Source organism: Paracoccidioides brasiliensis, assembly GCF_000150735.1.
Source record: "Paracoccidioides brasiliensis Pb18 unplaced genomic scaffold supercont2.2, whole genome shotgun sequence".
In the NCBI taxonomy this organism is placed as follows: domain Eukaryota; kingdom Fungi; phylum Ascomycota; class Eurotiomycetes; order Onygenales; family Ajellomycetaceae; genus Paracoccidioides; species Paracoccidioides brasiliensis.
This window is the reverse complement of record NW_011371359.1, coordinates 640,720-661,155: the sequence shown is the minus strand read 5'-3', so window position 1 is coordinate 661,155 and position 20,436 is coordinate 640,720. Positions and strand designations below refer to the sequence as shown.

General features: G+C 46.4%; 7 protein-coding genes across 7 annotated transcripts; 3 read left to right on the top strand and 4 right to left on the bottom strand.

Annotated features, from left to right (window-relative positions):
• Nucleotides 1-1,575: 1,575 nt before the first annotated feature.
• On the top strand, nt 1,576-3,331 carry PADG_01404 (uncharacterized protein; the record flags this gene model as incomplete). Its single annotated transcript, XM_010759139.1, has 4 exons — nt 1,576-1,887; nt 2,080-2,211; nt 2,285-3,133; nt 3,236-3,331. 4 exons carry the CDS (start codon nt 1,576-1,578, stop codon nt 3,329-3,331), a joined length of 1,389 nt encoding a protein of 462 aa, XP_010757441.1.
• A 1,997-nt stretch (nt 3,332-5,328) lies between these two features.
• PADG_01403 (uncharacterized protein) lies at nt 5,329-6,999 on the bottom strand (the record flags this gene model as incomplete). The annotated part of the gene is made up of 3 exons (XM_010759138.1): nt 5,329-6,089; nt 6,208-6,826; nt 6,961-6,999. The coding sequence occupies 3 exons, from the start codon at nt 6,997-6,999 to the stop codon at nt 5,329-5,331; spliced, it is 1,419 nt and encodes a 472-aa protein (XP_010757440.1).
• A 1,991-nt stretch (nt 7,000-8,990) lies between these two features.
• Nucleotides 8,991-10,349, bottom strand: PADG_01402 (uncharacterized protein; the record flags this gene model as incomplete). The annotated part of the gene is made up of 3 exons (XM_010758592.1): nt 8,991-9,231; nt 9,343-10,127; nt 10,209-10,349. The coding sequence occupies 3 exons, from the start codon at nt 10,347-10,349 to the stop codon at nt 8,991-8,993; spliced, it is 1,167 nt and encodes a 388-aa protein (XP_010756894.1).
• Nucleotides 10,350-11,209: 860 nt separating this feature from the next.
• On the bottom strand, nt 11,210-13,148 carry PADG_01401 (uncharacterized protein; the record flags this gene model as incomplete). The annotated part of the gene is made up of 5 exons (XM_010759137.1): nt 11,210-11,230; nt 11,321-12,424; nt 12,486-12,821; nt 12,899-13,048; nt 13,134-13,148. The coding sequence occupies 5 exons, from the start codon at nt 13,146-13,148 to the stop codon at nt 11,210-11,212; spliced, it is 1,626 nt and encodes a 541-aa protein (XP_010757439.1).
• A 1,485-nt stretch (nt 13,149-14,633) lies between these two features.
• Nucleotides 14,634-16,118, bottom strand: PADG_01400 (copper chaperone CCS1; the record flags this gene model as incomplete). Its single annotated transcript, XM_010758591.1, has 5 exons — nt 14,634-14,867; nt 15,210-15,649; nt 15,755-15,889; nt 15,970-16,042; nt 16,101-16,118. 5 exons carry the CDS (start codon nt 16,116-16,118, stop codon nt 14,634-14,636), a joined length of 900 nt encoding a protein of 299 aa, XP_010756893.1.
• Nucleotides 16,119-16,484: 366 nt separating this feature from the next.
• On the top strand, nt 16,485-18,157 carry PADG_01399 (CMGC/CDK protein kinase; the record flags this gene model as incomplete). Its single annotated transcript, XM_010759136.1, has 3 exons — nt 16,485-17,053; nt 17,169-17,583; nt 17,678-18,157. The coding sequence occupies 3 exons, from the start codon at nt 16,485-16,487 to the stop codon at nt 18,155-18,157; spliced, it is 1,464 nt and encodes a 487-aa protein (XP_010757438.1).
• A 1,649-nt stretch (nt 18,158-19,806) lies between these two features.
• Nucleotides 19,807-20,184, top strand: PADG_11256 (uncharacterized protein; the record flags this gene model as incomplete). Its single annotated transcript, XM_010759518.1, has 2 exons — nt 19,807-19,849; nt 19,889-20,184. The coding sequence occupies 2 exons, from the start codon at nt 19,807-19,809 to the stop codon at nt 20,182-20,184; spliced, it is 339 nt and encodes a 112-aa protein (XP_010757820.1).
• Nucleotides 20,185-20,436: the final 252 nt, after the last annotated feature.

The following is a 20,436-nucleotide window of genomic DNA, read 5'->3' as shown; positions in this document are numbered from 1 at the left end:
TGTTTCCTACATTTTTTATGCTGATGTAACTGACATTAGTTAGTTAAATGTTTACAGAACTGAGAAATGATTTAACTATAAGTTGCTAAAACCTATTAACTAATAGTTAATAATAAAAAAAAAAAAAAAAATAAACGTACGGAGTATAAAGCGACATAGTAATTTAAAATGCAAAAAAATCTTTAAAAAGTATTAATATTTAAAAATAATTCAGAAAATAAAACTTCAGTTAATAAATTAATTATATAATATATATTAAAATAAAATAAACATATAATAAAAAATAAATATAAAATCAATTATATATATAATTTGTAATAAATATATAATGAAGTTATCAAGATAAATGTAATAAAATAATATTAGGAAAAGATAAATCTTTATAAATTAACACTCGGAATTGGAGCTGTTGTTGTTCTTGCTTGATGTGTCCTTGGCGAAGCTGGCTCAACTGGCAAGAATTGGCAATTTGCCGTCATCTCGTTCTAGGCCAAACTCGTGCGTGTGGATCGAAAGATCCATTTTCATTCACGTCGTCGTATAAAGAACAGGACGAGAGCCCAATTGAAGCTAGTTTAACCAGTCAACGGCTTTTGCGAGGGATCACACGTTGCAACCCCTTGGTGCTTTTCGTAACACAAGAGCAGACTCGTTGAACTATCTTGGGACGGTAGGTTCAACAGCCCCTCTGTGTTGGAAAAGTGTTTTAAACCGCCCGGATAAAATGCCCAATCGCCAGTAGTTTTATACTGGGACTAACTAAGGACGAGTTCAATCCCATTGGGTCCCCTGATCCCTAACAGAAAGAAGTGTGGCACGGAGGACAGAGCCGACAAACACGAGAGGACTACGTTAACTACTCTCTGTACTGAACACAGGTAATCGGTTTGGTCCCTGAGAGAATTTCTCTCTGCGATCAAATTGAGATAACCCATCCGCATTGTTTAATGACGTCTACTCAAGACCCACACTCCAAACGATGTGTGGCATGTGACGGTATGAGTCTGTCATCTCTCTCGGATAAAAATAGGACCAGAATTCCCTGAGCAAACGACGGAGTTAACTAACAAGAAGGAAAAGATACAACAAAGAAGTTCAAATATTCTCGTATCTCCCTTTCACTTCTTGTGCCCCAGCACTTGGAGTACAAGCACATGCAGAGAAGACAAATGTTCCCATCTCATCCCCTATTATAGATTGTAGAGTGACGACAACTACCAACAGACAAGTACACACCCATACAGAATTAGTGGCAGAGATACCTCGGGCTTGGTTCCCCTCTCCATCAAACAAACCAATTTACTGATATCCCGGGGAAAGCAACAGCTGGAGATAAATTCTTCCTTCATTCATTCATTTCTTAGTTTCCATTTATTCGTCTTTTTTTTTTTTTTTTTTTTTTTTTTTTACAAAAGAAAATTTATCAATAAATAAATAAATTCACAAAATAAAACTCTTCAACTCTACTTCAACTGGTGGTATCTGGAAAACTCAAGTTTGATTAATTACCCCCGTATAACTAAATAATCCCAAAGCTAGCTTTTGTTCCCCCTTCTACTTTTAACCACCTGAACCATGGCTCACCCACTTGATTCCCCGCGCTTTTCTTCTTCCTCCTTATCACCCTTGCAACTTCAACTCTCGTCAAATTCGCCCTCATCCTCGCTGTCAACAGCTCGATCGCGCCTCTCCAACATATCGCAGCACATCATGACATCCTCCTCGTCGATATTCACGGCTTCGTCCGTGCCAAAGGCCCCAGAGGACCCCCTTTTTGGCTTGAAGCGCGCCTACCAACAGGACAGCGCCGATACAAAACTTGACCTGGGCATTGGCGCTTACAGAGATAACAATGCGAAACCATGGGTTTTACCTGTCGTGAAGAAGGTCAGTAGCTTTCCTTTGAATTCTTTGATGATTGAGAGATTGGGAAGCTGTTGGGCGGTTGGAGCGGTTTGGGGGTTGTCGAAACGGGGTTGCTGTAGACTGTGACCCTTTGTATATTGCTATCAGACTCTCCAGACACAATTCATGTTCACCAATTTCAATCATTTTCAAAATACTAAACATACGAAATAGGCCGATGAGATCCTCCGCAAAGACCCAGATCTCAATCACGAATACCTCCCCATTGCCGGTCTGGCTGAATTCACCAGTGCTGCCCAGAAACTCGTCCTGGGCGCGGATTCCCCCGCCATTCGGGAGAAGAGGGTACTTTTGCTTTTCCCGACTCCCGACACGAAAATAGTGATCCTGTTATAACCGTCTAACAAATGAATCCCAGGCCGTAACCTTCCAAACTATCTCTGGCACCGGTGCCGTCCATCTAGGCGGTCTTTTCCTGTCCAAATTCCACCCTTCCCAACCCCCACCAACAATCTACTTCTCCTCCCCATCCTGGGCCAACCACCAGCAAATCTTCTCAAACGTCCACCTCCGCACAGCATCCTACCCCTACTACTCCCCCGCAACCAAAGGCCTAGATATAGATGGCATGCTCAACGGCCTCCGTTCCGCTCCCCATGGCTCCATAGTCCTCCTGCACGCCTGCGCCCACAATCCCACCGGCGTCGATCCAACAAGAGCACAATGGAAACAAATCGCCGCCGTCATGCGCGAGGCAAACCACTTCCCCTTCTTTGACACTGCGTACCAGGGCTTCGCGTCCGGCGACCCAAAGCATGACTCCTGGGCCATCCGCTACTTCGTCGAGCAAGGGTTCGAGCTGTGCATTGCGCAATCCTTCGCAAAGAACTTCGGACTCTACGGTGAGCGTGCGGGGGCGTTCCATTTCGTCACCGCGCCCGGCCCGCAGGCTGTCGAGAGCGCTGCCCACATCGCATCGCAGCTGGCTATATTACAGCGGTCCGAGATTTCGAACCCACCCGCGTACGGGGCACGGATTGCGTCTTTGGTTCTTAATGACCCTGTGTTGTATAAGGAGTGGGAGGAAAATTTGCGGGAGATGAGCGGGCGGATTGTTGAGATGAGGAAAGGTTTGAGAGAGCGGTTGGAGAAGAAGGGGACGCCGGGGAGTTGGGATCATATTACCGCTCAAATTGGCATGTTTAGCTTTACGGGGCTGAGTGAGGCGCAGGTTGCGAGGCTGAGAGAGAAGTGGCATGTTTATATGGTGAGTTTTTTCCTCTTTGGCTCCCTTTTTTCCTTCAATGACCGTTTGGTAGTTCCTCTATTTTCTGATTCTTCACTTGCTAACTGAGGTTTAAACCTGCAGACCAAGAACGGCCGTATTTCCATGGCTGGCCTGAATACCCATAACATCGACTACTTCGCAGAGGCAGTGGATAGCGTTGTGCGGGAGATTGCGTAGACTGCGTGTTGAAATTCGGGTCTTTGCTTTTAAACTGGGGCTAGGATGAACCTTGTTCATGTCTTTAAGTATTCGTGATGCCTCTGATGGTTATAATCCGGGTTTGAAATAGACCAAGGGGAAAAAGGGAAAGGAACCTTGGAAGGATTTTAACAAAAAGGTTTTATATTCAATTATGTATCAGTTGGTTCTAGTAATAACGAAAATCTCCACTAGCAGAGTTCTTAATTAATGCACCATGCGTAGGGAAAACTTGGGGAGTTGTCATATGGGTGCCTATCACACCGCCCCCCCCCCCCCCCCCCCCCATTACAGGGCAGCTCTCAAGATAAAAATGGGTGTTTGGGATTTTGCACAGAAACCCATTTTGCAGTGCTGGAAAGAACAGATCCATTGACAGTAAGATTAATCTTAGGGCTTTTGCTGCAGCGTTTCACTGCCAAATTGGAGGCTTGAACAATTGTACCGTACATACATACATTCCACTGTCAATTTTGACATGTCTCACACTCTTAACAGGGAGAGCCAGGCCAGTAGGAAGAGCCCGTATAAAAGCTCAATGGATCGTGTGCTTAAGATTTAAATTCTTGCGCATGTAAGATTAGTCCGAAACGCAATAACTACAGCTGCACGCAGCTGAAGAGTTATTCCTTTTCTCTCCTCCTCCTCCTCCTCCTCTACTTCAATTGTCATTGTGCCCGGACAACGCAGTGCCATCCTTCTCAATACCGGGATTGCAGTGTGATCATAAATGCTAGCCGTTCAAACGTCGGAGACAGGTTTGTCGGGATATCCATCTGTGGCACCCTAATGACCATCCCTTGTAAAACAGATGTCGCTCTGGCTCGTGCGGATGGATTGCAGAGCAGGTCCTTTGAATGGCGATGACAGAGAGGCATGAGTGGCAGAAACTTCCCCCTTAAAAAGTTGAATCTGCACCCAGCTCGCAAACTCTTTGAATTGTCAATCTCTCACTCCATATATACACTGAACTTCTTCAACCTGGAGTCTGGAACCATCCAGGGATTGGTGTTCATAGTCCTTGTGATAGCCCTTGTGTTAGCGCAAGGTCCTTTTTCAGAATTCTGTGTCAAAAGATGATGAATGAAACTCGAGACAATCCACAGGCTTTCGATTTTTGGTTCCGAGTTTGGTTTCATGAGACCAACTACTCCATAATCGGATGGCTTTCCCAAATAGTTGACGCAGTTTCAGTTGCCTCGGAAGATGCTGACTTGGTCTGGGAATTATAGTCCATTTTTTTAGACAGCGATCGAGACCCAAAGAAATGTGTTAGCTATTGGACATTAGCGTATGTCAATTTGAAATACCGACTTAAAATTATTGGACTCACAGTAACACCAACGGGTTGCCTATCTCAGTGGAGGCCCTCCCTGACGGACTTCTGTGAGTACATTCTATCTCTTCGAAGGGGAAAGTGGTGGATCGGATGAGACATCAACAATCGAAGAATGGTGCAAATAAAACGTAGATTATCTGCTGGAGATGAGAGAAGAGTGTCTAGCGATGCGAATGGATGTACGGAGTACAGGGCTTGCTTTTGGCCCTGAAACGGCAAGCCAGTACAGGGGGTTGCATTTATGCATGAGCTTGCAGAAGAATGCCCTGGTTCATGCAGCTGAATTCCACGCCAATTGTGATTAATTGCTTTTTTGGAAGATCGGCGCAGTGTCTGTGCGAAAATTGAGCCGGGGTGCCAAAAATTTCAAGACAAGGGAGTAAAAGAATGCATGACACAAACAAACAAACAATACATATTTCCCAAAAGCAGCATCAATTTGAAACGGATAAAAAACATGTAGGGATCACTCCATGGAGAATTTCCCTAAAGCTCCAAACGGCGATATGTTGACCTGGACAAAATTAGGAAATCATGACATTCAACCAAACAACCAAAAATTATGCGCATAACACCGAGTATATACATCAACATACGGAATGGAGATATGAAAAATGCTGTCCACCGCCTCAAGAGGTTATGCTGGTCTACTATTCTTCGAACCCTCACCCCCATTGTCATTTCCTTTAGAAAGCAACGAAATGCTCATTTCTATTCCCTTCTCCCTCTCCTTGGACCCAATCGTATTCACAACGGCACCCCTCGTACCCCTCCCCAACTCCACCTCCTCCCTAAACATCTTCTCTCGCATCCAATTTACAATCCTCGCGCACAGAGGATCAACCCACCCCATCCAGAAATGCGCCACGGCATACAACGTAACATAAAACAACGGAATCGCGATAACGAAGGTCCCCGTTCCAGCCCTAAGTAGCTCGATAGGGTTCCCATCATCCTTTTTAACCTTACTCCAATCTTCCGACCACGCCGACGCACCATATACCATCCAGCACAGCAATGTCCTGATGAGTGTGTTGTGCAACAAGTAGACGGGGAACGAACATCGTCCAAAGAAATTGAAGACCGGGTGCGTGAGGACCCGCCGCGCGTTGCGAGAGAAGAAGATGCCAGCCATGAGCGTCGTGCAGCCCAGGTTTACCCAGTACCGGCCTAAAAAGTTTGTGGTGTTCCCTGGGGTCAAATGGAGCATGATGCGCCGCATGGAATCGGACCAGGCCATCCAGTCATGGTTGTCCTGGGGGTATGAGCTGATTAAGAGGCCTATGAGAATCATGATGGCGGGAACGGCCTTGGGGAGCATGCTGTTTGCGCGCGAGCCATAGTAGACTTGTAGTTGGGCGATGAGCATGCCGGAATAAATGTTTATACCAACGATATCTGATGATTTATTAGTAGTCATGTTTTCATCTCTTCTTTTCATTTCATTGGAAGGGGAAAGACGGAACGGCGGGTTGGGCTGGGAACATTTTCTTCTCATGCAGAGCGGAGAACTTACAATCGCCCGAACACCAGGAAAAAATATACAAAGCAATAACAATAGCCACCCTCCACTTTGTCTTGACCAACGTCGTCGCCAGCAAAGTTAGATAAATTCGGAACGACCCAGTTAGGAAAAACACAATAGTCCAATGGACAGGGTCATATGTGCCCGAGCCATTACTCCAAAAAAGTGTCAAATTCTGCACCAGATTCTTAATGGCTTCCCAAAAGGTTGGACCAGGCGTCTTGGACACCATACGTATCCAGGGTGAATCGGCCCTGGTGGCCATATTGAATCCACCCAGCTGACAAACCGTCCATGCTACCGTGGCGGCGATGTTTGTCGGGAAGAAAAGTCTCCCGGAACGGGTGAAGGTAGCTTTGGCAAGGTTGGTCAGGGCAACTTCCGTGTTGCCAGACTGTGCGTTTGTTATCGGGTTAATAGAGTTGACGAAGCCGGTGACGAGGAAAAATATGCAGACAGCTGCACGACCCCCGACGCACAGGCGGAGAATGGGCAGTTGAAAGAACAGGGGCCAGCCATCTTTTGAGGATGAAGGAGAATGTAGATAGGTGGCGAAGGCCGTACAGATGTGACCTGTTACCACGATAAACGAGGCAATTCCACGGAGGCCCTGAGGGGGTTTGAGTTGTCAGCAATCGAGTTAATTAAGTGCGGAAGTCGTCTGTCTTTATATATATATATATATATATATATTATTATCATTTTTTATTTTAGAAACAGGTCCGGGGGAAAATTAAATCTTACATCGATCCAGTTATCGTCACGCCGTTTGGGAGGGGCCATGCCTGATGCTTTTTAGCCTGACAGGATGGGATTTTTTTAATAAACTCAGGGGGATAAAAGATATAACTAGACAAGGCAAATAAAAATTATAAATATGGGTATGAAAAGAAATACGTAAGTGGTACGGGGCCCTATTACATTATTCGGAAATGTACGTCCAGATGACAATATGTATAAGTAGGGGGGTATAAATGAATGGCAGGGAGAAGGGAGTAGCTTCAGGACATTCCCAGTGAATGGAGGAGATTCTCAAAAACGAAGAACAACCCTTAAAAAACCGAGGCCCGCAGTCTTAAAAATGGGGATGCAAGAAAAGGGAGTGCAAAGTAGTATTGTAGACAGGGCCGTGTGGAAAAATGAGAGAAAATTGCCGTTGCTTCTGAAGATATTATCTCACAGCGAGAATTGCTGAGTGTCGGAAAATTAACTGTATGCTCCCGCAAGAGAAGAGGAAACGGGGGAAGAAAAGCACGAAAGACAACCAATAGAGCCACCATGGCAAAATTTTTACCTGAACCGTTTAGCCTCTCTCAGAATCAAGGCAAGGGGAGAAAAGATGGAGTAGTTTTTTCTTGGTCAAGGCAAGTCTAGCCAGTCAGGGATCAAGGCTTTGTGCCATTTTTGCCTGCCAAGACGTCCTCGATAAGCGTCAGTTTTAATACACCGGAGCCGAAGGCGCAGAGATTGACCAGGGGCCAGTGCTAGTAGCCCGCGTTGCGGCATGACGGATGATAGGACATGCCCCAAAGAAAAGGCAGCCAGTTGCGCCGACGACGACAAGGCTGGTCGTGGAGAAGGAAAAGGGTACCTGTCTCGGAGTCAGATAGAAATAGGGTGACTGCGTATTAGCAGAAAGGGAGTTGGATAATTACTTCAATCAACGAAAGCACATCCGGTGTCGCAGTCGGAGGTGGAGCATGACGTACACGGTTGGACAGAGTTGGTTGTGTGAGAGTGTAAGAGCGAATTGATTATTACATTGTCCATGTCTGTCAAGCGATGCATCGCTCGCTACGGCCCGATAATTGTAGTTATCTATCCCCGATCACATGACAAGCTAACAAGGTGAATATCGGCCCGGCTGGCAACTGCAACAATTTCAAATAGAACAACACCTGGATATTGAATATACAGTTATTACTCTGTAGTCCAAGGGGAAATGAAATGTTGCAGCTGCCAGTCAGCTGTTTTATACATTTAGGTGTAGACGAGTAGCGGTTAGATTATCCATCCCTCTGCAGTGTGGTGATAAAATAGCAGGATAGAAATGTTTACCCCCATAAACCCGTCAGAAGTGCTAAAATATCATCGGAGAAGCCGTGGCTCACAGTTCATTAGCCGACTGCAAAAGCAAAACAAAGAACAACAGTCTGATATGGAGATATTTTACAGAAAATGAACTAAACAAACACCTCTACTCTTGAGATGTGAGAGGACAATGCCCGCCCATACTGTCTGTCACAGAATCAAGGTGATTGAACAGAGTTGTACATGCTTGCCTCTGGGGGGATCCTGGATTGTAACGGCTACCTCAGAGGATGTTGGCAGGTTTATCTTCAATCCCCAACCCGCCTCCAGCTGTAATGTAAATTGGCATTCATTTGAATGGGAGTGTCTGGATTTTCACTTAACTTGAACATTTCAAACGCAGCCTAATACATAGAGATATAAGGATTGATCTGTGAAAGAAAAGTAGGTCGGCAGCTGACAGAAAAAAGATGAGGGAAAACACAGACTGGCTGCGGAATGTCACATAGATGCCGCAATATAGCAGAATCAATTTTGACAATCACAGCTGTTTTGAATGCTCTGGTAAAATTGTGCTGGGGTGTCACATGATGTGTAAAACGGACACCCAGAATCGTTTTTCAATTATATAGAGAGCAGAAGAGAGAAAGAAAGAGAGATAGAAACAAGAGAGCGAGAGATAGAGAGATAGAGAGAGGAGGGAGAAGAGATTTCGAGTGTTGGGGGGCAGTGCAAAATATCGATCAAAAAATCGCATCCCAGATAACCAGCCACGTACACAGCCCAACAGTCCCCCAAAACACCGCTTGAGCCGTACTTCGTCGCTCAGCCGCCCGCTTGAGGTCCTTGTTTCCTTGCCCTACATTGGTCTCCGTATTAACCGCATCCGTAACGAGCTGATTTATGAACTCCTCTTGCGTGGATAGGTGCATAACCAGTGTCTGCTGTAGAGAGGATATCTCCAGGAGGGATTTCTCAGCGTTCCTAGGAATGGGTTAGTATGGCTCAAATTTGGATGCCCAGTAATATTTGTTGAAATGATGGTGATAGGGACAAGTGAATTTCCCATAAGAGAATGAAGGCACAAGAACATACTGTACTTTTCCCAAATTATCCTCATAACGCTTCAGCAGCCCATCATTCTCTTGCGCAAATAGCTGCAGCTGCTCCGGCGACAGCTTGGATTCAATCTCCGCCTTTTCCTTCTCATCAATCATATCGGGCGCAATATCCCCAGCACCGGCACCAAGCGCAACGCGATCCCTTAATGGCAACCCACTCTCATCTCCCCTACAAACACCAACACCAACACCGACACCAGACATGCCACCCATCTTATACAAAATACTTTTCTCTTTCTCCCTAGCCCTCTCAATCCTCTTCTCGACCATCCCCCTCTGAACCTCCGCAACCCCTTCCAACCTCCTCCTCAGCCACCACAGCACATTTTCCCTAATAGTCTTCAGCGTCCTCTCTGTCTCCTCCAGCCGTTCCTGCTCAACCGAACCCGCCTTTTTTTCAAGCTCATTCCCCCCCGCCGCCCACTTCCACAGCGCACTATTCTTGAAATCGAGGCCGAATTTCTTGCGCAGGAGTGTTGATTGGGTTTCTTGGCGGAGAGTTTCGGCTGAAGCAAGGTTGCTGATTGAGCTGGAGAGGTCGCGGAGGAGGAGTGCGGTGGAGGAGTCGATCGTGTCGCGGTCTGCGTCTGTTAAGTGCTGCTGTTCTAGCTGGTGCTTTTGATGTTTGAGGGGGTGATGCGCTTGGATAGCTGGTGGGGAAATGTTATTATGGGAGAAAGGGGCTCGGGGAGTGGTGGTGGAGAGATATGATTGTCGGATGAATTTGAGGTAGGTGAGCAGGGAAGTGATGTGGGCATTCTGTTATGCTATTAGCTTAAGGGTTCTGGCTAAAAGCACACTTAATATATTCCGATGTTTCCATTGCTACTGTTAACCTACTATTCTATATGCCTCCTTCAAAAACTCATCCACCGTCTCTGTCGACGGTCGTTCGTCTTCTCCGGGTTTGGATCTGGATTGAATGCCCACAGCGCCATGGGAGTTGAGGCATTCGTTGAGGATAGGTGTAATGTCGGTCATTATTGCAGCCGTCGTAGCATTGGATTGTTTTAAGATATTATCTAAATAGATGTGAATGTGTATGTGGATAGTTATATCACGCTTATCCGCAACCTTGGAACCGTGATGGATGTTGAAGCTGGAGCTTGTTTGTTGCCCTTGTAACTACAAAGTACGAAGTTACTGTCATGCGAAGGAGGCTTAGTCATAACACACTAACCACCACCAACTTGGGATGGTTGAGATTGAAGAGACAGCAAAGCAGTTTTCGAATAACAGGTGGCTATTTAGGTAGATTTTAAACAATCAAAGGGATTTGCGTATTGCTGACTGAGTAGAAACCATTGATGTTAATATATAGTTATGATCATAGTGTAGAAATAATAGTTACTGAACACTTCCTCTGCGAGTTGTCCTACACGATTCTGCTTTACCATCAATCAACTTGCTCAACCATATAACCATCCAAAACAAAAGAAGAAAAAAAAATCTAGTTAGGTAGTTAAGCCGTAAAAGGTGAAAAGTAACAAAACTGATTGAAGGAGGTAAATCAAAAGATTAATTCCCTCGGTCACACCTTATAACATCTTTGTGATGATGCTGTAATAATTAAGTTTTTTCCTTCCGCAGAAGTAACAAAACCGGGATTAAGAAGAAAGAGCCAACGGAAAAATGGAGAAGAGAGTGACTATGTGAGGTCACAGGAAAACAAGATAGATATAGATGTGATGCACATTGGTGGTATAGTCATGGTTGAGAGGAATATGGACGGAGTAGATTCATGAAAACCAATATCAGAAAACAAAATGTCATAAATATGCGTCTATGATAATGAAAGGAAAGGGGGAATTGGGAGATGAGAGCTTATATATGAGCAACTACTACATTTCTTGTGCCCAAATCTGCAGCGAAAAATCGACGAAAGTTAGCATACGCATTTGCAGGACACAAAAGCTTACAAAGCCAATAAGCCAGAAAAACAGAAGACATACCTCAATCTTCCCCATATCAAGCCCCTCCTTCCTTGCCCCATGCTTTGCCGTTGTAAGCAGCATGTCAAGATCATCCTGATCACCCATTGTAACCATATCCCCATCATCCTGCATCTGCAGCCGCACCCGCTGCTTAAATCCAAACTTATCCCGAATCTTAGCCTCAAACTCATTATACCCAACCGACGCGCCAATCATGATAAAACGCACATCGCTGCTGGCATGCACCTTGACTCGGATTTTGCGAATATCTGCCCGCCGTGACAGCTGCCGCCGCTGTGAGCGTGGAGGCATGGCACCCATCATCTCGAACTCCGCATCGTCAGGAGACTCCTCGTCGTACCCGTCACTAACATAATCGGCATCCTCTACTAACCGTGGTTGTTGTCGGGCACGTCTCATACTTGGGTCCCGTGTAGCTCCAGTCGATCGCGAATTATTGGCGTACATGTTATAGACTTCATCAGGATATCCGTCTTCGTCCACAGCGGCAAAAGTCGGGTCCAGTTGCATTCGTCGGGTCGTTTCCCTGTACAGAGGACGGCTAGTTTGGTCACGGCTTCGCATGGTCGAGGGCTGTCTAGAAGGTGGTCCGCGAGGTTCCGAAGCAGTTCGAACGGTTCCAATTCGCATCCTCTCTGTCTGCCTTGCCGCCATCACTCCAGAATCATTGGATTGCATGGCCGATCGATCCAAGTCCAACATCGGAGGCCGGGGTCCGCGCCCTGACATACCAGAAGAATTGCTCGGAGAGCCACCACCCCCAACGGATGGTGGCTTCTCCGATTCGGGCGGTGGGGTTGGTGGAAACATGTTTCTGCTGATGGGCGGTTCTGACTGTTGCCTCCCGCCACGGCTGGTCAGACCCTTCTGGACTAAATTTGAAGCAGCAAACGATATTGATTCGGGTGGTCGGTCGTCTCGTGCCGTTTCTGTTATATTTCTCTTGATTTCAGATCCTTGGAAGCCAGTAAAGGCATTTGCACGGTCAGAAGCAGCCACTAGCCGGGCCTTCCCAAGATATTCCTTGGTTTTTAAATTCTTAACTTTTGCTTCGCTTGGCCGGTAAACGATTCCTACGGGGATGGAGAAGACAGTGTAACCCTGCGCAGATTATATTAGACAAAACATGCGGGATACAGACTTTAGGCTGGGGATGACCTACTTCAGCGTTCTCCTTGATAGCCTCATCGATAACATCGTGATCTGGTTTGGCTTTTTCTTTCGAAGCATATTCGAGATCCTTCATGCCAGCCTCCACTTGCTGGAGATAGATGTAACATAACCCCCGATTGAAGAGCACCTCACAAGAGTACAATTGGAATTTCAGCCCCAGTTGTTCATAATCAATTGACGTATTTCCTCTCAAGTAGAGCAAGGTGTCGTTGAAATTCGCGAGAGCTTCTTCGAAATCGCCCACGAGGAAATTGGAGACACCCTGTTGGAAGTACGCGACGGCGAAGTACTGATCGAGACCTACGGCTCGTTGGTAGCATTCAACCTATGTGCCCAATTAATACATGTTCGAAACTTTCTCTGAGATAATTGGGGGTTTCTATTTTTTTCATCACAACGTACAGCTCTGTAATGCTCTCCAAGAGTTGCATAGATAACACCACAGTTGAAAAGGATCTTCGATGTATCCGCGATATTGTTAAAGACCTTTAGTGCCTCTTCAAATTCATTGTTGTCGTAGTTTGCAAGAGCTTGAACCCAAGTTTCGATCTCCTATTTCGATACAAAAAGAAGTTATCAGATCAAAAAATACACCCAAAGCTATGGCGAGGACCCAAACATCTCCATGTTCCCTTACCTGCTTCAAAGACATTGTGGGACTTCCAAACGTATGCCCCACAGCATGGACGGAAGGTCAGGATGTGGAATTTACGTTCCAACCACTGACGATCAATGGGTTTAGGTAAACCCTAGCGAATTTCGAGCTCGCACGCTGTTAGTAGTAGTTTTTGTTTGTATACTGTGTTATGATGTTTGTTTGCAGAGGGAAAAACGAAAGAGAGAGCAAGTTGGCCGTATTATCTACCTCGAGGTGACTAAATCGGGTTGATTTCTTCTTGCAATTCGCTGATGGGGGTTTTCTGGGCGCGTGATGGCTGTGATTTGGCGGCACGTCGTGCAGTTGATCCTCCTTTGAGGAAACCAGCCTGCCAAATTAACCACGTAGCCGCCGAGCAATCAACAGAAGGTTCTATTCGGGTTAACGTAAGACAAGGTACCTGGGATGCCTGCGTTTCTTAAGGCTGGGCGATACCGCATGCAGGCCGTAGACAGCTATAATTCTCACTTTTTCGTATGATTATAATAGCTTGCCTCCACAAAAAAGATATAATGAGCGACAATTTAGTAAAGATTGACAAGTTCAGAATGTCTGAATCAATACCAAGATAAGTCAAGAGACATCCGAGAGCCTCAATAGACTGGAACAACTTTGGTTCAGTAAATAAAAAGTTGTCCGGTCGAATGCCGAAGCTTGACAGGCCCAGCCAGCAATCGTATTTGTCGGGATTAAATTTACAAATGAATGAATGACATTAAAGGGGGATTGAAAGATCAAAATTGCCGCCGTCCAAGCGGAGTAGATGCATCTAAGAACCAAGGATGTTCAACAGCAAAAGAAAATCTCTGGCAATGCTCCTCACATGGCAAGAATAACAGTGTGAGTCTCTCAGGAAAAAGGCAACGGGCCGGTAGATGTTGGTGGTCTCGACCTGGTTAGAGAGGGGTGGACAAGAGGGGGCAGCGTTGAGTCAAAGACGTCTAAGCCTGATCTTTGTCACGGTGGGGCAGCCAGAGTATCACTCCAGGAGCCTGTAGAAGGATCAGACTGCGCAGACAGTGCAGCATGCCGGCATCAGCTAACGAGACGAAACACGATTTGTGAGATGCGACTTGCCAGAGCCGGGAATTGGTCAACGCTACCCTTGGCTAGACAACATCCCACGTTTTGCAGGAATGAGATGCAGAATATGACATGATTTGGCCAGTCCAAGAATGTAGCTCCCAGCTTCTCGCTACGACTTGAACACTCACAGATGAATGCAAGAAAGATATGGCATTGCTGGCTGGTGGTTGGTTGGTTGACGTTGGTGCCCAGACCTTTGGAAGCAACTTTGCAGGGGTGCTACTTTTTAAGGGCGCTTGAGGACGCATGTTCGACAGATTGGCTGGGTTCAAACCGAAACCGAACAACAATATCATCACATTGACAGGTAGTATTAATACAGAGCTATTCACAATTAAATGTTTTTGCTCATATCTCACAAGTAATATCAGGATAGAGTTAGATAATACTTTTCTACACTTTAATCTTAAGAGTTGCCGTCCACACGAGACTCTGTAACAGCCGTCGACACCGATTCATGATGGATGGCTGGACTTCCGGCAGTCCGGGTTTGACCCGTGTGCCAGGGTTCAACAACTGCAGCCGGAGTCGCATGAAATCCAACTCCTGGTCAGAGGTTGTAATAAGGCCACCCACCCGAGTGTGGCTTGACGACTTCCATTTTGCAACTCTCATGTCTCTTGTAAACTGCAATCGTTGGCTATTAATATGGTATCAATGTTGGAAAATTGTTATCCGTCACTTAACAATCGCATGTTTAGCCTTGACTTGCCTCTATCCAACCATCTGAATCATCATCTCTCCCAACTCTCTGAAGCCCCTTCAGCCCTTTTACTGGCGGAACTGCTTGGTTTCGACGGCACCATTCGTTGAGAACGAGAATCCAAACCCAGACGTTCTTCAAACATTCGGCAGCAAAACTTTGTGAAATTGCGGCAAAAATTTACTTCAATTTCTTTTTCATATCATTCCCTTTGAAACCTGCTCGGCTCGCTCTTCCCAAACATTCTTTCCAGAACAAGAACATACCATCTTATCGTTGTCCCAGATCCCAGCACTGCGGGCAATAACTCCCACCAGCGTGTTCGGATCTTCCTTCCGGAACGGCCCCTCTTTGGACGCTGACACCACCATGCTCCTCCCAATCAACTCCCATACCGCAACAGGACGGTCGAGGAAAACGTTCCCTTTTCCATTGCTATCAACTTCTACCTGGCCAAATACTCCCCTTGACGATTCTGATCCTTCAAGGTTTTGTTTCAGAGATTCCCAAATGTTCCCAGTCGATGCTGCCCCTTGAGAAATATCTCCCTTCTCTCGAACCGTAGCCCAGTAATTCCCCGGATCAAGCCCATTAATAGTTAGGTCAACAAGCGTCAGTTTGGGGGCGACCTGGACCATGCGGGCGAGTCCACGGATTGAGGTCTTTACGGTACTCGCATGTGTTTCTAAAATACATACTGAGGCATCTTGTCCACAAAAAATATACAATGAAAGGTGGTGAGCGGTGATCTCTCCGAAATTGGGGATGATGCAAATATGAAGTAAAATTAAAAGCAAGGGAAGGAACTGACTGTTTGAAGCCCCACATCCTCTGAGGATGGCATCTCTGCCGGTGTTTTGGATTGCAGAAACTATAGCAGACGGTGCAGCGGTTCCTTCGACGAGCAAGATCTGGTCCTTCAAATTGCCCTGGACACTCTTGATGCCTAAGTAATGCCCAATCTTAGACTTCTGGATTAAATTGCAGTGGTAAGAGCGCAAATCGATATAAGGATGTATATCCTACCATCAAGAGCATAGAGGGATTTCGATACATCCTCAATACAAGCTTCGCAAGATAGAGGCACTGAAAAAATAGCCTATTCTTCTTTGTTAGCATTGAGCTGTTTGTCCGCGGCGTTGAAGTGGCCTAGTTACCTGGTATGGCTCGATCATTGTTGGAGTGGTTTACCGAGGTTAATCAAATCGAAGCGACGCAGTCGTGCAACGGTTATATACCACAGTAGCGCGGGAGGAAGCTAATGAGATGATTGATAAGAGTACCTGCTATCTCGATATGCATGTTGCACTCCATCGCAGGCAGGAACAGTAAATGTATATCCACTGGACAAATATGGTGTTGCAGAGTGGGGTTGGCTAAGAAATTGGAGAAAAGTTCGTGATTTTCTGCCCGCAGCTCCGCATAAACATAGATCCGCTCCGAGCAATATCAGCCTGGTTAAACCATAATTAACCGATCACAAATATCATAGTAAGAGGTCTGGACATCAGGCACCGACACATTGGCCATTGAGATGAATAATGTCTAGCGCTCCGAAATCAAGATGGGCGGAGGATGATGCTGAAACGGAGGCGCTTCTCGAACAGAAAAGACGGGAAAAGGAGGAACGGAAACGCGCAAAAGCTGAGAAGCAGCGTCAACAAGAAGAGGCGCAGAAGAAACTGCTTGTGCAACAACGAACCGATGAAGCGGCCAATGGCTCTTTGCAAACTCAGGAGGACAGTTTGAATGGCGACGTAGGAAGGCCATCCAAACGTCGCAGACTATCCAATAAGCCAGAAGCGCAACCCGACATTGGTGACAACAAGCCCCTTTCTCTTCTACGATTTCCCGCCCCGGAATGGAGTCCCTGCAGACATATCGATAATTTTGAACGATTAAACCATATCGAAGAAGGGTCATACGGTCTAGTATCGAGAGCCAAGGAGGTTGCTACGGGCGAGATCGTGGCACTCAAGCGATTAAAGATGGAATATTGTAAGGACGGTTTCCCAATTACCGGACTCAGGGAGATACAAACCCTGTTGGAGTCACGACATACAAACATCGTCCATCTACGCGAAGTCGTAATGGGCGCCGCCATGGATGAGTAAGTCTGCAAGATTTCTCTCCGCAACCATCCCCGTTGCGACCCCCTGAAAAGCCCGGATACCGGAAATCATTAACCAGCTCTTCTCCCCATGTACTTCCCTTGTCCGCTGCAGCGTGTACCTCGTCATGGATTTCCTCGAACATGACCTCAAGACGCTCCTCGACGACATGCGCGAACCGTTCCTACCCTCAGAAACGAAGACGCTACTTCTGCAGATCATGTCCGCTACGGAATTCTTACACTCACACTGGATTATGCACCGGGATCTGAAAACATCCAACTTGCTGATGAACAACCGGGGCGAAATCAAACTTGCAGACTTTGGCATGGCGAGGTATTACGGCGACCCGCCACCAAAATTGACACAATTAGTGGTTACCTTGTGGTATCGATCTCCAGAGCTATTACTCGGGGCGGATAAGTATGGACCGGAGATTGACATGTGGAGTATCGGGTGTATATTTGGTGAGCTCCTAACAAAAGAGCCGCTATTCCAAGGCAAAAATGAAGTCGACCAATTATCCAAGGTATAACCCCTTGCAAACACAAAATTCATCATTCATTTGTACAACGTTCGAAGAAAAAAAAAAAAAAAAAAAAAAACTGACATTCAAAACACAGATCTTTGCTCTCACCGGCCCCCCGACGACCCAAACCTGGCCCTCCTTCCGCTCCCTCCCCAACGCCAAATCCCTCCGCCTCCCCGTAAACGCCCCTCCCTCCACTGCCACAACAGACGCGTGCGTCCCCCTTCTCACCCGCTCGAAATTCCCTTACCTCACTACAGCTGGTCTAACACTCCTCTCCCACCTGCTAGCCCTCAACCCGACCTCGCGCCCGGACGCATCAACATGTCTATCACACCCTTATTTCCGCGAAGATCCCAAGCCTAAAGCAAAGGAGATGTTCCCGACATTCCCTTCTAGGGCCGGGATGGAGAAGAGGAGGAGGCGGGAGACGCCTGAGGCACCGAAGAGGGGGCAAGAGGCGCCGCGGTTGGATTTTGCGAATGTCTTTGGAGGGTGGGATGGGGATGGGACTGGAGGGGAGGCAGGGCCCGGGGCGGGGACGGGGGCGGGGTTTACGTTGCGGTTGGGGTGAAGGGTCTAGTCTTTTCGTTGAGTGCTTCTGTGCCTGGAGTAAAGGGCGCTGGGTAAGGCATAGCATTGCAACATGTACATGCACACTGCATATATGTATAGACAGTTATACGCAGCTGGTTGTATCAATTTCGCGCGCCAGCCGTCTCTGTATACGAATTTTACCAATGCTAGTGTCGTGGGTTGGGTATAATGGATTATTGTATTTAAACACCGGTGTTCTGTACGTGCCGATTACATTCGACCGCGTAAAGACACCCCGTGTGTAGCATTTAATATTCCGGACCTGACGGGCACGTTCCACTAATTGTCCTAGGGACTTGGGAACAAAACCCCAATTCGATCATAGTGGCCGTCATTCTAAAGCACAATCCATTCATGACTTCTGTCTCGGAAGAAATGCAGGTTCCCCAGTATTAGTGTCAGGTCATCTGCCCGCAAAGTCTCTCTGTCCATATCAGTTATTTCTACAGCATCCAAGTATCAGAAACTGGAAAAGGGTCCAGCGCCATCCCGACGCGCATCTGTGAAACAAAACCCAAAGAACACCTCCAGACCTTCTCTTCTCCTACCTCCTGCGAGGCTATTGCTCCCTTTTCTCTAAGAAGCCTGCCACTCACGGAGCAGGACAAGCTCAATAAATAGGAGTTCGAATCCATTCGCTCTTCTCCCCGTTCCGCTACACTGCCGCCACTCTTTCTGGGGGTAAGTGTTAATGCTGGAGATCTGAACAGGGATAGCATATGTTCTGGGTTTTTTTTTTTTTTTTTTTTTTTTGCATTTCTCTAGAAAAACAGAAGAGCAGGATACACCCGTCTACTCCGGGGAACTTGATGTAAGAGCGTATAATATCTGTAGGAACCAGAAGTGCAAATGATAGGGTTCAAACTGCGAGGAAGTAACATTAGTTATACTGTTATTCTGTGGGATTGATAACAGTTCTAACGGATGATTGGTTTGGTATGCTCAGAGTCAAAGACTTTGTGATAGTCAAACTCCAAGACGAAATGAGAAAATAAAAATAAAGAAAACCAGGTCAGAAGGGAGGTTGTCTCTTGCATTCAGGTATAATAAGTTTAAAAAACAATTGCTGGGAAGAAGCCTGTCCAGTTGTGACAGGCGCGGATACTGGTTAATAGCTGATAGAAGTTGGCCCTATCTCACTCTCACTCATTAGTATTATCAACATGGCTCAAGCCGAGGTTATCAACATCAGTATCCATGTACATGCACCCGCACAATTTCATACATCAGACATGTAACGTAGGGGCCAGTGATGGATTTTCCTTGTGCTGTCAACGTCAACCCCGTGCGTAGCCGCTGACATCTTAGCGAGCTACTCTGCAAATCGCGGAGGTACGAACTATCCGACACCCGAGCCGGAAGATTCAACTGATCACCTGATTATTTGCGTAAATGCAACCAGGCAGCAAAATTATCCTTGGGGAAGGGATCCCTTGTCATGCATGACCTTTGTGCGCAGAAACAAAAGTGATAAATACGGATACGGATAGTTCCGAGTCATCCCTTTGCAGACCCTGGCTGTGTGGAATGTGGCCAACCCGTTCAGCCGATGCAGAAGGTTATGTTAGGAGCAAGGGTCTTTGTTGGGGGGGAAAGTCTCCCGTGGGTTGGCGAGTCAACAGAATGATGGACCATAGTTATTATCAGATCCGATCCGATCTGATAAGATGTAAGTAATCTTACAATACAAGTACTTTTATCGATACAGTATATTACCGTGCATTGGTCTTCGTTTCGATCCTGGCAACTAGGCACGAGGCAAAACAACTGCAAATCTTCAGCAGCAAAAATTCACGAAAGTCTTCCTTTATATTAAATACCACTCTTCAGCCGCGGTGGCCTCGGCCTCCCAGTCGCGGAAAAAAATGGAGTCACGGCAAGGAGATCCACAGAGGGGAAGCGAGTGGCCCAAAAACACCGCATAGCGGCGGAGCTGCGGAGCAAGTGGATAGAGATGTTGCAGTTGTGCGGTTCTTGTTCACTCTGCCACTTTCTGAGCCATGAACGTTGGATTGGAAAAAGTCGAGCAGCTATGGGGTTTTGTATTATTATGTACTATGTGGTGAACATTCCTCCATACTCTCTGCATGAAACACTGCGTTTTGTCAGTTAAATTCACTTGAAAGGATTATGTGGCTCTTTTTAACTTCCAGACCCGCTGTGGATTGGTAGCTCTTATTACGACCCAGCTTTCGTCGTAACTAAAGGCAGAATGTGTTAGTCAGTGGATACTGCTGCGGCTACCCTAAATAGTGC